The 12960-nt window shown below is 45.2% G+C and overlaps 1 protein-coding gene across 4 annotated transcripts in view; it reads left to right on the top strand.

Moving 5' to 3' along the window:
• The window catches only part of LOC113590055 (spidroin-1), a 16449-nt gene extending 3857 nt beyond the window's left edge, over positions 1 to 12592 (top strand). Inside the window, exons 5-22 of one of the 4 annotated variants that reach the window (XM_035528449.1) lie at positions 85 to 102; positions 186 to 257; positions 450 to 545; positions 655 to 684; positions 1028 to 1057; positions 6381 to 6413; positions 7205 to 7264; positions 7447 to 7485; positions 8115 to 8165; positions 9119 to 9199; positions 9652 to 9798; positions 10562 to 10597; positions 10925 to 10984; positions 11319 to 11387; positions 11658 to 11690; positions 11832 to 11876; positions 11994 to 12050; positions 12259 to 12592. In XM_035528449.1, coding sequence (XP_035384342.1) covers positions 85 to 102; positions 186 to 257; positions 450 to 545; positions 655 to 684; positions 1028 to 1057; positions 6381 to 6413; positions 7205 to 7264; positions 7447 to 7485; positions 8115 to 8165; positions 9119 to 9199; positions 9652 to 9798; positions 10562 to 10597; positions 10925 to 10984; positions 11319 to 11387; positions 11658 to 11690; positions 11832 to 11876; positions 11994 to 12050; positions 12259 to 12263 — 962 coding nt within the window. In that variant the 3' untranslated portion in view covers positions 12264 to 12592. The remainder of the gene's footprint in view (positions 1 to 84; positions 103 to 185; positions 258 to 449; positions 546 to 654; positions 685 to 1027; positions 1058 to 6380; positions 6414 to 7204; positions 7265 to 7446; positions 7486 to 8114; positions 8166 to 9118; positions 9200 to 9651; positions 9799 to 10561; positions 10598 to 10924; positions 10985 to 11318; positions 11388 to 11657; positions 11691 to 11831; positions 11877 to 11993; positions 12051 to 12258) is intronic. The other 3 variants (XM_035528453.1, XM_035528440.1, XM_035528444.1) reach the window with 3 other exon arrangements.
• The last annotated feature ends 368 nt before the right edge of the window (positions 12593 to 12960 follow it).

Raw genomic sequence — 12960 nt, 5'->3', positions numbered from 1 at the left:
TGCATAACCTGTTGTGCACACTGTGATGTGCATTCCAAGTAAATGCAGTAAACCATAACCGCTTGTGTGCTCTGTCCCTCACAGCCGGCCGCTATCTGGGAGGTGAGTTCATATCATTTCACTTTAATAACAGTGCTGGTGGAGGATGAATGTGAGCAGAGTGAGACGATGTCGCTCTCTTTCAGCGGGAGGATACAGGCCCTTGGGTACTAGAGGAGGTGTGAAACAAGGGTTCGGCACTCCTCTGGCGGGCTACGGTAGTATCCATGAGGCTCATACGCTTCATTTGACACCCAGCGTCTATACCACACCAACGTTTTTTCTAATGCGCTTTCCATTCATGCATATGTTTACACTGTAAAGACACATATCAAGGCTCAAAGGGCCAAGCACGGCTGTGTTTGTGTGTTTGTATGAGAGTGCGCTGATGGGCATGCTCTGGGCTCTAGGTACTGGTTTGGGAATGAGCCTGGGGGCGGGCCCGGGTCTCAGTAATGGCATGGCACTTGGACTGGCACCCCAGGTAGGAAGACTGGGAGGACGAGGTGAGTGACTTCCTGAACTTTCATTCGTTTCCTGGGAGTCCTGTGTTCACAGCTGTTCTTGAGGCTGTGTGTGATTAGCCTGTTTGGTTCATTAGTGCCTTTTCCCCAGGATACACTAATGGCTATGGACTTCAGCCAGGTGAGTGTGTCTTCTCTTTAGTTGTTCCTGATGTTGTTGTTTCATTTCGTGTATGTTTTTTGCAGTGTGTGTACTGTGTGAGTTTTGTGTATATGAGAGTGCAGAATTGTCTTAGACTATTGATCAGGCAAAGTCTGATCTAATCAGAGAAACTGTGATAAACATCACATAGACTGTGCGATATTCTTTACTGGCCATGATTAAATATCATGGTGTTGTTCTAAAGTTGACACGTTGATGTTGATGTCTGGATAGGAATTTGTGTGTATGTGAGCGAGATACAATACAAACACACCTATTTCTGTTTTCACTAACCTTTGCCCCATTCCTATCTTGTTGCTAGGTTACGGAGCTGGTGTATACCCTGGACGTGGTAGGTTAACTGCGATGTCTCACAGTGAATGTCCCTCTCCTTTCACTCATTCGACCACGTGGTCAGCTGACAAGTCACATGATTGTCAACAGATCATGTAAACATTCATTCTCCTGTTTCAGTTTTACACGAATCAAAGTATAACCTGTAGGTCTCATGCTTTCTATTTGAAAACCTTTTTGTATATTTAATATTCCACATTGTGAGGCCAGGATTCCACTGTGCTATGACTTCACTGCAGGAATAATATATCCTGCTCTGTTATAGTGCTGAATGTGGCTGGAGTAAGTCCGGACTTCTCAAAGTGAAGTATAACATTGTGGAAATTGCTTTGCAGAATGTCAGTCTGTCACTCATGTGAAACAAATGTTTGTTTGTTTTTTTGTTTTGTTTTTTTTGGGGGGGGGGGGGGATACTAAAAATAGCAAAAGAGTGTCCACACCTTTCAAAGATGTTGTAAGTATAATAAACATAATAGCGGTTTGCCAAGAAAACTTGACCGGTAACAGAAACACGTTTTGTCAACTCCATGACCATTTAATCCATCAGAACAAAATGACCTACCTCTGTGAATCAAGTGCCCGTTTTCTGTAAGTTTTTTCTGTACACTCTGAGAGTGTAGGCCTTCCGCCTGGAGATGCGTCTGTGGCGCCGTCCCTGTGATGTTGGCCTGTGCATGAATATTCTCCCGTAGCCTAACCAAACGCTTGTGTTTATGTCTGTTTGCCACACCTCCCACTCTAGATCATATCACAGGGATTTTCTTACTGATCCACGCTTTCATCTGCAGGTGCATGGAAACAGACCTGTTTGTATTAGCTCTGCCTTTTGTCTCTGGTTTTTGGCAGTAGACGTGTATAATGGTTCTTTTAATCACAGACACAAGTGGTGTGTGTTTGATCTTCCTTCCAAGCGTGGACTGAGCAGACACAGCATTGTCCAACAGAGACCAGTGCTGGCGTGCTATACTTCTGTGTGAATGTGGAGAAGTCTCTAAAAGGCCTCTCCTCCATTCACATTGGTCTACTGTGGCTGGTCACAGTTATTTTTTAAACATTCTAAAACCAGCATTAAAATGGTGTTTGTTGGAGAACGCTGATGTTGGAGAGTGTTGGGTCACTGCGTTCTGGTGTTTATGCTACACCCATCACAGCATTCTACCCTCACGCAGTGATGGGACATGTATCGCAGCACTGCGCGACTGGGTCCAGTCTGACGTGACTCTTGTATGCATGGCATGTTTGGCTTTTTGTGTGTTGTCAGCCTTTGCTAGCCCTGAGCGTGTGTCTGTGGACATTGCGAGAACTGACTGACTGAAACATTTTCAGGTGCAATGTGAAAGACCTGTTTTTTTCTCTCTCCGTGTGTGGCTTGATAATTTGAAGCATCTTGCTGTGTTTGTGGTGAGCATCAAACCTTCTTATCAGTACCAGAAAAGACGAATCCGTATTGTGTCATACAGGATATGGTGCAGATTACACGCGATGGTGACCTTTCACCTCTGACCTCCCCTTACTCTGACATGCACATCAGGTTTCCATCTGCGGTTTCTCTTTTTTCTCCTTTTCAGTATAGCGCATATAGGCAGCTCTGCTCCTCACCACGTTACTTGGCATTCATTAAACCTCTCCTGCGTCTGGCAACGATAAGTCCCATGACACCTCAGAAGTCCTGAAGCTCTTTGAACTGACTACGTGGCCAGAATTCCTCCTTCCTAGTGGTTCTCTGGTGTTGGAGACCCGTGCCCTGTCAAGTTGCCGGAGAGAGTGGAGTTTCGGGGAGAGGACGTCAATGGCGCACTCTTCCCCGCGCTTCCTGCTTCCGCCTGCAGTCCTGGCCGGTGTCGGTAGGTCTACGTGGTCTTGCGGACCTCACTGTCCGGGGTTCTTGTCTCTCGTCTCTTTACTGTGCAGATTGCAGTCCTGGCCGGTGTCGGTAGGTCTACGTGGTCTTGCGGACCTCACTGTACGGGGTTCTTGTCTCTCGTCTCTTTACTGTGCAGATTGCAGTCCTGGCCGGTGTCGGTAGGTCTACGTGGTCTTGCGGACCTCACTATCTGCTGAAGTCTTGTCTTTGTCCCTTCGCAGCCAGAATGTTTAGTCCCTCAGTTCTAGTTAAAAACAGAACTGAAAAAACTGGAATGTATTTTTGCATCACTGAACGAAGCACATCTGTTTCTTGATTGTGGGTGCTGGATTGTTTTCGATTCTGTCTTCAGGAATCCTTATTTTCTGTTCTTGTGTTTAGGTTATGGATGTTTGCATGTCTTTTTTTAATTTATCATGTAATGTTGAGTGGGTGGCTGTGTCTGTCTATCCTCCTAAATCTTGGAGGACCTCGGAAGCCTTTACGTTGGATTTATCAGTCACACTAATGGTCTAACATGCTGCAGAGGTTCAGTTTCATTGCCATCAGGGAACCCAGTGACATTCATGGGCTGGTCACTCAGGTTAAGTAACCCATTCTTTGTGTCGCTTAATCTGAACAATGGAACATCTACACAAAGTTTTATAGACCTGCTATTTTAAGATGGAGGGCTTGGCCCAATTTTAATATTTTTGAAAAACAGAAAAACTTATAATTAACAGCACATGCAAAGCAAAGATCACATCACCAATAGCCCTACCAAGATCACATCACCAATAACTAATAATAAATCTTGGCCAATTAGGATCAAGTCATCAGAATTCTGGTTGAACCAGATGGTGAAGGAAACAGAACCCATGTTCAGGGTGATCAGTCACTCGGTTTGATCCGAGTCTCATTTTGCTTTGTGAGAGTTTGTTTTTATATGAGCAGAACCTTGTGTCTGGTATCTGTGTTTCTTGTCTGCAGGTTTTCCAGTGATGCATGTGTTTCCTGTTTTAAAACTGCAGCTGTACACTCTCCACATGTGCTGTCTTTGGCAGTGATGCTTGCTTGTTTTGTGTTTAGTGTTTGCTTTATGAGTTTTTGTTTTATCTTTGTCCATTGTTTTCTTTATTTTTTGACTGTGTTTGATATGTCTGAGTCATCATTATGTATCTAGTTTGCATTACTATCATTGGGATCTTTGGCTTCTGGAGTTATCTGCTGCATTGAGGTTGTCCTGATGTTTGTCTTGTCAGCAAGCTCAGCAGTCAGTCAGCCTTGAGCATTTCAATGGTTTGTGTGTGCGTGTGTGTTTGTGTGTTGGTTGATGCACGTCTGTCTGTAGGTAACAGTGTTGGAGGAGTACGTCCTGTTGGACAGGGACGGAAAAGAAATAATGGGTTAATTCTGCCTTTCTGTGCTGCTTTCTTATGCTTCCAGGAGGGGCCGAATAGTGTCTGAGGGGGTTTGCATTCTCATGGTCTAAATTTGCATTGCGTGATTTACAAAATCCATGACAGAACAGAAGGGAGCATGTTTGGTGATATACTTGCTCACGCGACATTTGCACAAAAGCTTCCCAAGCGTCACTGTTTGCTTCACGGAGTGTCTGTTTAGAACATCCAAACCCTGCCTCCTCATAACATCACAATTTACAGTTTGGTGTACAGAAGTCATGGAGAGAGAGAACAGTGCATGTTTGGCGATGGATCACTTGCCTTTCCCATGCAAACATTCCCACCCAGTGGACAAGGTGCCCGGAGCAATAGTAAACCTCTGGGCTCTGTATGTGTTCTGTCATAACATGCCAATTTCCTACAGAACTGAAGCTCTTTGGCTCTCTGCTTTAGCTGAACTGACCAGTGAGTGTGTGGTCTTTTCAGCGTGCTGTTCGGTGGAAAGACCTCTAAAGTAAATTATATGGTGCAGAGAAATTATTGACATCAAATTCCACGCACGTTTATATATAGTAACTGTTGTTTTGGCCGATAGGTTTGTATCCTGGGCCAGTGGTAGCCAATGGACAGGAAGGTAAAACTCCTCTGACTGGCTTCACTGTTTATGGATGTGGCTTTGGCTCATTAGACACCAGCACTGTGGTCTGTAAATTTGAGGCAGTGGTAAATTTGAGGCACTGGTAAATTTGCATGTGTGTGCCCTGCAGCTGCCTTGCGTGCACTTTTGTTTGCATTTCGTAAATACATATTTAAATATGTATATTTAAATGCATATTTTAGCATTTCACTACCTGTATCCTGAGGACAGCTATAGCAGAATGGAAGTGCTGTTGGCCTGTATAGCAACGACTAGATGTGGTCTGACAAGGTACAGACCAGGGGCAGGAGTAGCTAATGGAGCTGGACTTATCAGAGTAATGCACCAGAACTTTATCTATGCCTGTCACTTAAACCTTGTGTTTCTGTCGCTACTCAGTGATTAGTACAGCAGTCTGTTTCATCTAGGAGCAGAAGAAATATAAGCAATTCTAAACCTTCACCACAGTGTTACTCCATCCTTCCATCATTATCTGTAGTAAAGAAATGATGGCAAACAGGCAAATGAGCACGTTAAACTGAAGGAATAAAACACTTTCTTTCTGCCAACGAGCATGTAGTCACCAGTGCTCTGCTTTTTAGGTTATTGACCAGGGCCAGCGGGAGTGTCAGGTGCTAAAGGTAAACAGAACCCTGTATAGGTGAACGCCACTCTGTGCTGTGGCCCAACCTGTACAGGTGAACGTCACCGCTTGCTGTGGCCCAACCTGTACAAGTAAACGTCACCCTGTGCCGTGGCCCAACCTGTACAGGTGAACGTTACCCTGTGCCGTGGCCCAACCTGTACAGGTGAACGTCACCCCTTGCTGTGGCCCAACCTGTACAGGTGAACGTCACCCTGTGCCGTGGCCCAACCTGTACAGGTGAACGTCACCCTGTGCCGTGGCCCAACCTGTACAGGTGAACGTCACCCTGTGCCGTGGCCCAACCTGTACAGGTGAACGTCACCCTGTACCGTGGCCCAACCTGTACAGGTGAACGTCACCCTGTGCTGTGGCCCATGCACCAGTAGTTTCCTTCTGCAGTCCAGGAGAAGGTGCAGAACGTTAGTTCTGCTCTCATACTCCTGAACCAGCGAGGACAGGGCCTCGACAAACAGTGCGCCTGGGGCAGGTGATATTGAGCAGAAGAGACACAAAGATGGGAACAACTTCTGTATGTGGTAAAACCACAAGCATTGAGTTACTTCTTATGGTGTTGAATTACCCCCTGCAGTGTTGAAATCCCTCCTACTTTAATACTTTGAGTTTCAGCTTACCCTGTGCTGTAAACTGTTGCTCCTCCAAACTCTATAAGAGTTCAGTTCAACACTGAGGACTTTGAATGCAACACACAATGCTTCTCTTTAGTTTGGTGGATGATGTGTGATTGGCGCAGGTGGTGGGTTTTTGAAGTAATTGTTGATCCTTATGGTGTAGGAGGAGCCAAGGCCCACAAACCAGCCAGGACTGGTAAAGTTCACATGTCGAGCATGTCCATGCCTGTATGGCCAAACGCATGACAGACACAGGGTGGGATTTTTAACATCCTAAATCATTTTTGTGAGTTCCTCACAGTTTTGGCGTATCTCTGACATATAATACTTGAGTGTGATAAAGAATTTAGATGTGAAAAAATTCCACCCTGCAACCCAAGTCTACTGCAGTCAGCTGCAGCACCACCTGCTAACCCACGCATCTGTGAAAACGTTCTCCACCCACAGCTTTCAAACTCCACCATCACCGCCCTCTGTTGAATGTGACACACTGACGAAACCTGATTTTCTTTGTGCTTGAAACTTTTCAGTTCACATATGTGAGCCATTTTTGCCTGATGTCACTGATGTGCGTACAATTTTAATAGTGGGTCATGCGATTTATTTCTATGCCTGTTTATTTATTTATGTGTTCATTTTTGTTCCATAGGCTGTTTTCACCACCTGTTTGAAGACGTGTGATGCTTGGGAAAGTGTAGATGATATAACCACAATGGTCATTTACCATCAATGATCTACGTCATTTGGTGGATGCTTAGTTAAGGGTTGATTTGTAGATTGTGTTCACAGTTTTATGGTTTCAGGTTGATTAAGTTTGGGGGAAAGTGTTGGATATGGTAATATACCCTCAGTACACCATGAGCCATCCTTTATGATTATACCACCTAGCTCCCAGCCAATCACAGCACTGAATGAGTGGCATGCTTCATCCTTTAATTTTCCCACAATCCCAGTGTGTTTTACAGAGAGCGTGGTTGTGTTTGACAGGTTACGGCCTGGGTGCGGCTGGCTATCCTGCAGCAGGACTGGCTAACGGCTATGGAGCAGGTGAGTGCCTCCTGCCCGAGACCAACGGGTCCTGCAGCATGTTTAGAGCTAGCTGATGAGTCATTGTGTTACTCGGGTAAATGCCTGCAGAGAAGGTGTCTTGATCGTGCCAGGGGTGTTTTATTCTGTCATGCTCTGATGAAATGAACGTGGGATGAAGTGATCTGTGTGCTTTGCTATAGGACTTGGCCCAGCTGCATATCCACAAGCAGGGAAACTGGGTAAGCAGACCGGTGACAGAAACTTTCACAACTGTATGTTTTTGATTCTATTCTTCATGGCCCCTTTTAGGTCTATAGACCAGATCACCAGATTTCTCTGCATTTTAAGAAAGAATATATATATAAAGAAAACCAGGATGTTTCCGACAGTGGTCCTTCATCAGCTGTATATTTATCATTTGACTTGCAAAACTTGTAGTTTTGCTGAGAGTTGACAGGATATGATTCTGGTCAGAGTGGTTATCCAGGGGTTGCTTTACTGGCATGTCAGGAAACATGACCCTTTACCACCAGAACCTGTGATCTGTGCATGTGCGTGTGTGTATGCGTCTGAGTAAGATAAGCTCTTCATTGTCTAATTGTTGTTTTGGTTTTGGTTGTTTGTTTTTTTGTGTGTTTTGTTTTTCATGGCAGCTATAGTTACATACGCTACAAGCCACACAGACATCACCATTTAGCTCAGCAGTTTACTGTGGATATGCTGTATCTTGTTTTTGTTTGTTTTCTTTTTTTGTTTGTTTTGTTTTGTTGTTTCCTGTACAGTACATTACCTTATATAGTGTTTTTCAGGAACATGATCATTTTAGATGATTTCCTATGTGGAGTAATGTAACTGGTCTTGTCCTCAGGCTTTGGCAGCGTGTATGGCGTTAACGGCTATGGCCATGGCTACAGCGCAGGTAGGTTTGGCTTCCTCGTGTCTGTAGAACAGTTCTCTGGTTTTACGCTGGCACATGCACAGAAGTATCATTGAATTAGAACTATAATGGAGTCACAGAGCTACAGGGCTACCCAGCAAGCTTAGCTGAAGGGGCCGGGCATGGTGCCAAGGCTGGTAAGAACTCTGCGTCTAACCACACGCTTGAGCACTAAGGGGAGGGAGGGAGGGTATGTCGAGGAGAGGAGGGGAAGAGACTAGCTAACGGCGTGTAGCTATTGTTGTTGTCAAAAATTAAAATAAAATACCACCCACCAGTCTCAGGAATTCCCCATATTTGCATTTGTAAAGTTGTCCCTGATTCCTGGGGTGCTTTCAGATGTTGGAAACATGGGGTGTAACCTTTTTTGTCCTTCGAGGTTCATTTTCTTGTCTTTTCCTTTAGATGTCTCTTCTAGGCTGCACCACTGGCTATAATGTTTTATTCACAGGGAAAAAAAATGGCCGTCCTATCTGTACTGTATTTGATAACTGCTTAGACACAGTGTAAACACACCATAAACACAGCGTAAACCCACCGTAAACACAGCGTAAACCACCGTAAACCCAGCGTAAACCCACCATAAACCCAGCGTAAACCCACCGTAAACCCACCGTAAACCCAGCGTAAACCCACCATAAACCCAGCGTAAACCCAGCGTAAACACAACGTAAACCACCGTAAACCCAGCGTAAACCCACCGTAAACACAGCGTAAACCACCGTAAACACAGCGTAAACCCACCGTAAACACAGCGTAAACCACCGTAAACACACCATAAACACAGCGTAAACACAGCGTAAACTCAGCGTAAACCCAGCTTGCCCTGCGTGCAGAACCCAGCACGCGCCAGCTGCTCATCCAAACGCCTGGTAGTTGGTAGGCTCATCCAAACGCCTGGTAGGAGGTCTCTGACCTGTGTTTGCTGACTCTAGGTCTGGGAGCTGGGGGCTTCGGAACTCCGGGTCTGGGCCTTGGTCTGAGCAGTATTCCAGATGCCAAAGCTGGAAAGTATGGTGAGAAAGGGGAGGGGAATGTAGAGATCCATTCCAATTACCATTTATTACTGTCTTACCAACTGGAATCCCACAGCAGAAAATCCACTGCATGTCAAAGTTTTCAAACAACTTTGGCAAGTTTAAAATGAATCATTTTAATTTATTTTTCCTGTTTTAAAAAAAAAAATTTCTAAATTGTAATGAATTGACTGTTGTTAGGAATAATGACGTAGCTCATGGATTTCTGTCTACACTCCCAGCACTCCTTCCTTACTGGGCTGCAACCTATCAGAGCCCAACACTCTCACTAAGAGATTTTACTATGTGCATTTGCTATAACCTTTGACCTGCAGTGGAGGGCAGACAAGATATGAGCATAATTCAGCAGTGTGGCAGCTTCCATACTGATTAGCAATATCTCCTCCTTTTTCTGGTGTGGTTACTCTCTGTAACCTGTTTTGTGTCTGTAGGGGGCGCCACTGCAGGCTCTGTGCTCGGTGCTGCTGGTGGCCAAGCTGTTGTGTCTGCTGGGCTTGGCCCTCAAAGCAAAGTAGGCAGCTATGGAGGGGCCCCTTACGTAGGGCAGCGGACAGGTCTGGGACCTGACACCACTCTGGGTAAAATACACAACTGTGTGTGTGTCTGTGAGTGTGTTTGTGTGCACGTGTCACGACATCATTCAAATGTCGATGCAAATCGCTTGCTCTCATCTTCAGTGACAATTTGCTTGAGGATTTGAATCAAACTGAAACTGACCTTTCTGACCTTCTGGAACTGGCCTTCAAGCTCCAGGAGAGCGCTTTATCTTTAACACCTCCAGTAGAACGCTTTACCTTTAACATATCCAGGAGATCGCTTTCCCGTTAGCACATCCAGGAGAGCACTTTACCTTTAGCACATCCAGGAAAACGCTTTACCTGTAACACATTCAGGAAAGCACATTACCTTTAGCGCATCCAGGAGAACACTTTACCTTTAGCGCATCCAGGAGAACACTTTACCTTTAGCACATCCAGGAGAACACTTTACCTTTAGCTCATCCAGGAGAACACTTTACCTTTAAAACCTCCAGGAAAGCACATTACCTTTAGCACATCCAGGAGAACGCTTTAAAAAGCAATGACATTGGAAAGGCTCTACCAAAGGACGAGTGTTTAAAAATCCTGTGAAAGTGAACCAAATGGTTGGTGTGGAAGCAGCTCTCAGTAGGGCCCTCCTGTAGGCCAGCTCCACAGCCGAACTACATTACCCAGAGCTCTCCTGCCCTCGACCACCCCGGTCAGGTTTATGGGTGTTGGAACAGTGAATGAAGGGCTCCCTTTCTCTCTCTCTGTGCCCCTCTCCCTCTCTCCCTCCTTCTCTCACCATTCTCTCGTTCAGGTGGGGCTGGGGGTCCTGTCCTGGAACCTGTGACTGGTAAATTGCTCAGTTACTACCTTTAGCATGTCGATACTACCGAAGTATCATGTTGAGAGTACCGTAATGACATGGACAGATTTAGTCCAGCTGTTTAGATGTGTGATTGTGTGTGTGTTTTAGCTCTGTGATTGTGTGTGTGTTTTAGCTCTGTGATTGTGTGTGTGTGCTTAGCTCTGTGACTGTGTGTGTGTGTGTGCGTGTGTTTAGCTCTGTGATTGTGTGTGTGTGTGTGTGTGTGTGTGTTTAGCTCTGTGATTGTGTGTGTGTGTGTTTAGCTCTGTGATTGTGTGTTTAGCTCTGTGATTGTGTGTGTTTTCCAAACAGGTGGAGAGGCCAGTCAGCTTTTGTACAATGGGGCTCCAGTCATTCCTGCTGGACTGGAAGGTTGTGAGAATGACTGATGGAAATGAAAATGGTAAACAATACAGCCATGATTCTGGATGCTAGCTTGTGTGTGTGTGTGTGTATGTGTGTGCGTGTGCGTGCGTGCATGCGTGTGTGTGTGCGTGTGTGTGTGCGTGCATGCGTGTGTGTGTGCGTGTGTGTGTGCGTGTGTGTGTGCGTGTGTGTGTGCGTGTGCGTGTGCGTGTATGCGTGTGCGTGCGTGTGTGTGTGTGTGTGCGTGTGCGTGTGCGTGTGCGTGTGCGTGCGTGTGTGTGTGTGCGTGTGTGTGTGTGTGTGTGTGTGGGTGTGTATGGGTGTGTGGGTGTGTAAACAGGTGATAATGGCTATTCCTATGGACCTCAGCAGCTCAGTCTTGGAACTGATGGAAGAAAGTTGTCATATGGTGAGTTAATAAGACCTGTCTGTGTGTGTGTGTGTGTGTGTGTGTGTGTGTGTGTGTGTGTGTGTGTGTGTGTGTGTGTGTGTGTGTGTGTGTAAACAGATGCAATCCTATGGTAAATAGGGTATAGTTTAATTACTGTATGAATGACTGTATGTGCATGTGCCTTTGTGTGTGTGTATGTGTATGTGTGTGTGTGTGTTATGTGTGTGTTCAACTGTGTTGGGATCTGTAAACAAGATTCTGTATTAATGAATAAATATTTATTTTCAGACGATGGGAGAGAATACAGAGCACAGCCTGCAGGTACACATACCAATCCACACACACACACACACACACACACACACACTCACACACACACACACACACACAATGTATCACACTATATTAGGTTGTTTGTATGTTTAGGATGTGTGTTGTGTTTTGGGTTGTCTCCCTGTGCAGGCTACGATGCAGCCCTTGGGCCTGGAGGCATAGGGCTCCATGGAGGTGCGTTCTATTTTAATTCATTTATTTAATTCAACCTCTCTTCTTCAGTTCAGGTCTTCAAGTAAACTGAACCTATAAACATGAGTTGCGTTTTTCATTGTTTTTTTTCTTTTCCAGCAAGCAAAGAGGCCAGCCAGTATGACCTGGGCGGTTTCTACGGAAACAGAATCAAAGGTAATAACCAGGAAATAACCAGGACTTGGGATTTAGGGTTTGTTTTTGATTGGTTTTGTCTGGAACTCTATCTTTTGTTTTGTCTGTAATGGCTTTGTCTGGCATGGTTTTGTCTTGCATGGTTTCTCATTTGTTTGGTTTGTGATGTTTTTCACTTTCATGTCTCTACATGTCCATATTTGCATGGAATTCATTCCCTCCCTTGCAGGTTGATCTCCATGGCGACCAGGTGTTACCCAGCATGATCTCTGGCTTTGCCCCAACCTCCATGTGATCCTTTGAGCTGTTCCTCGTTGTGCAGTTCACGTCTGTATGTGTAATTTGTCTGTTATTGTGTGTGTGTGTGTGTTGGATGTAGTATTTCTGATGGAGGCCTTATGGTTGTGCTATTGTCATCTGTGACTTTCTCTCTCTGTCTTGTCCCTGCTGTTGAGTTGAGGAGTGACCTGCTCTCTTTGAGGGTTGATGTATCTAACTAAAACCTCTTGAGCACTGTTTATGGTTGTATATTCATTCTCATTAACACTAAACCTTTTCCCTTACATTCTCTGACTAGTGCTTGTGGTGTTTTCACAGTTGTTTATACATATAAGTGTAGATGAAAGATCTGCTTGTGTTAAATGCACAAATTCCAGGGGGCTGTCTGATAACTTCTTAATATGTGCTTAAATTAGACGTATGTGTGCCCCAGCATAGAACATTCCACTCAAATACACAACATCGATTGTACAGATTACAGTTTTCTGATCAGCAGTCAACAGCAGATATGCCAGTCAGCTAAATGCCATAAATGCCATTGTTTGAGCAAATGAGACGACGTCAGACGTAGCTGCTATGCGTTTTACGGCAGTGGGTGTTGAGCCTGCGCCCAGACACATGCTACTCTGTCTCATACCCGTGCTGCTCATCG

This window comes from Electrophorus electricus, chromosome 1 (genome assembly GCF_013358815.1).
Source record: "Electrophorus electricus isolate fEleEle1 chromosome 1, fEleEle1.pri, whole genome shotgun sequence".
In the NCBI taxonomy this organism is placed as follows: domain Eukaryota; kingdom Metazoa; phylum Chordata; class Actinopteri; order Gymnotiformes; family Gymnotidae; genus Electrophorus; species Electrophorus electricus.
Note: the sequence above shows the minus strand (reverse complement) of the source record. Positions and strands in the feature narration are given on the sequence as shown.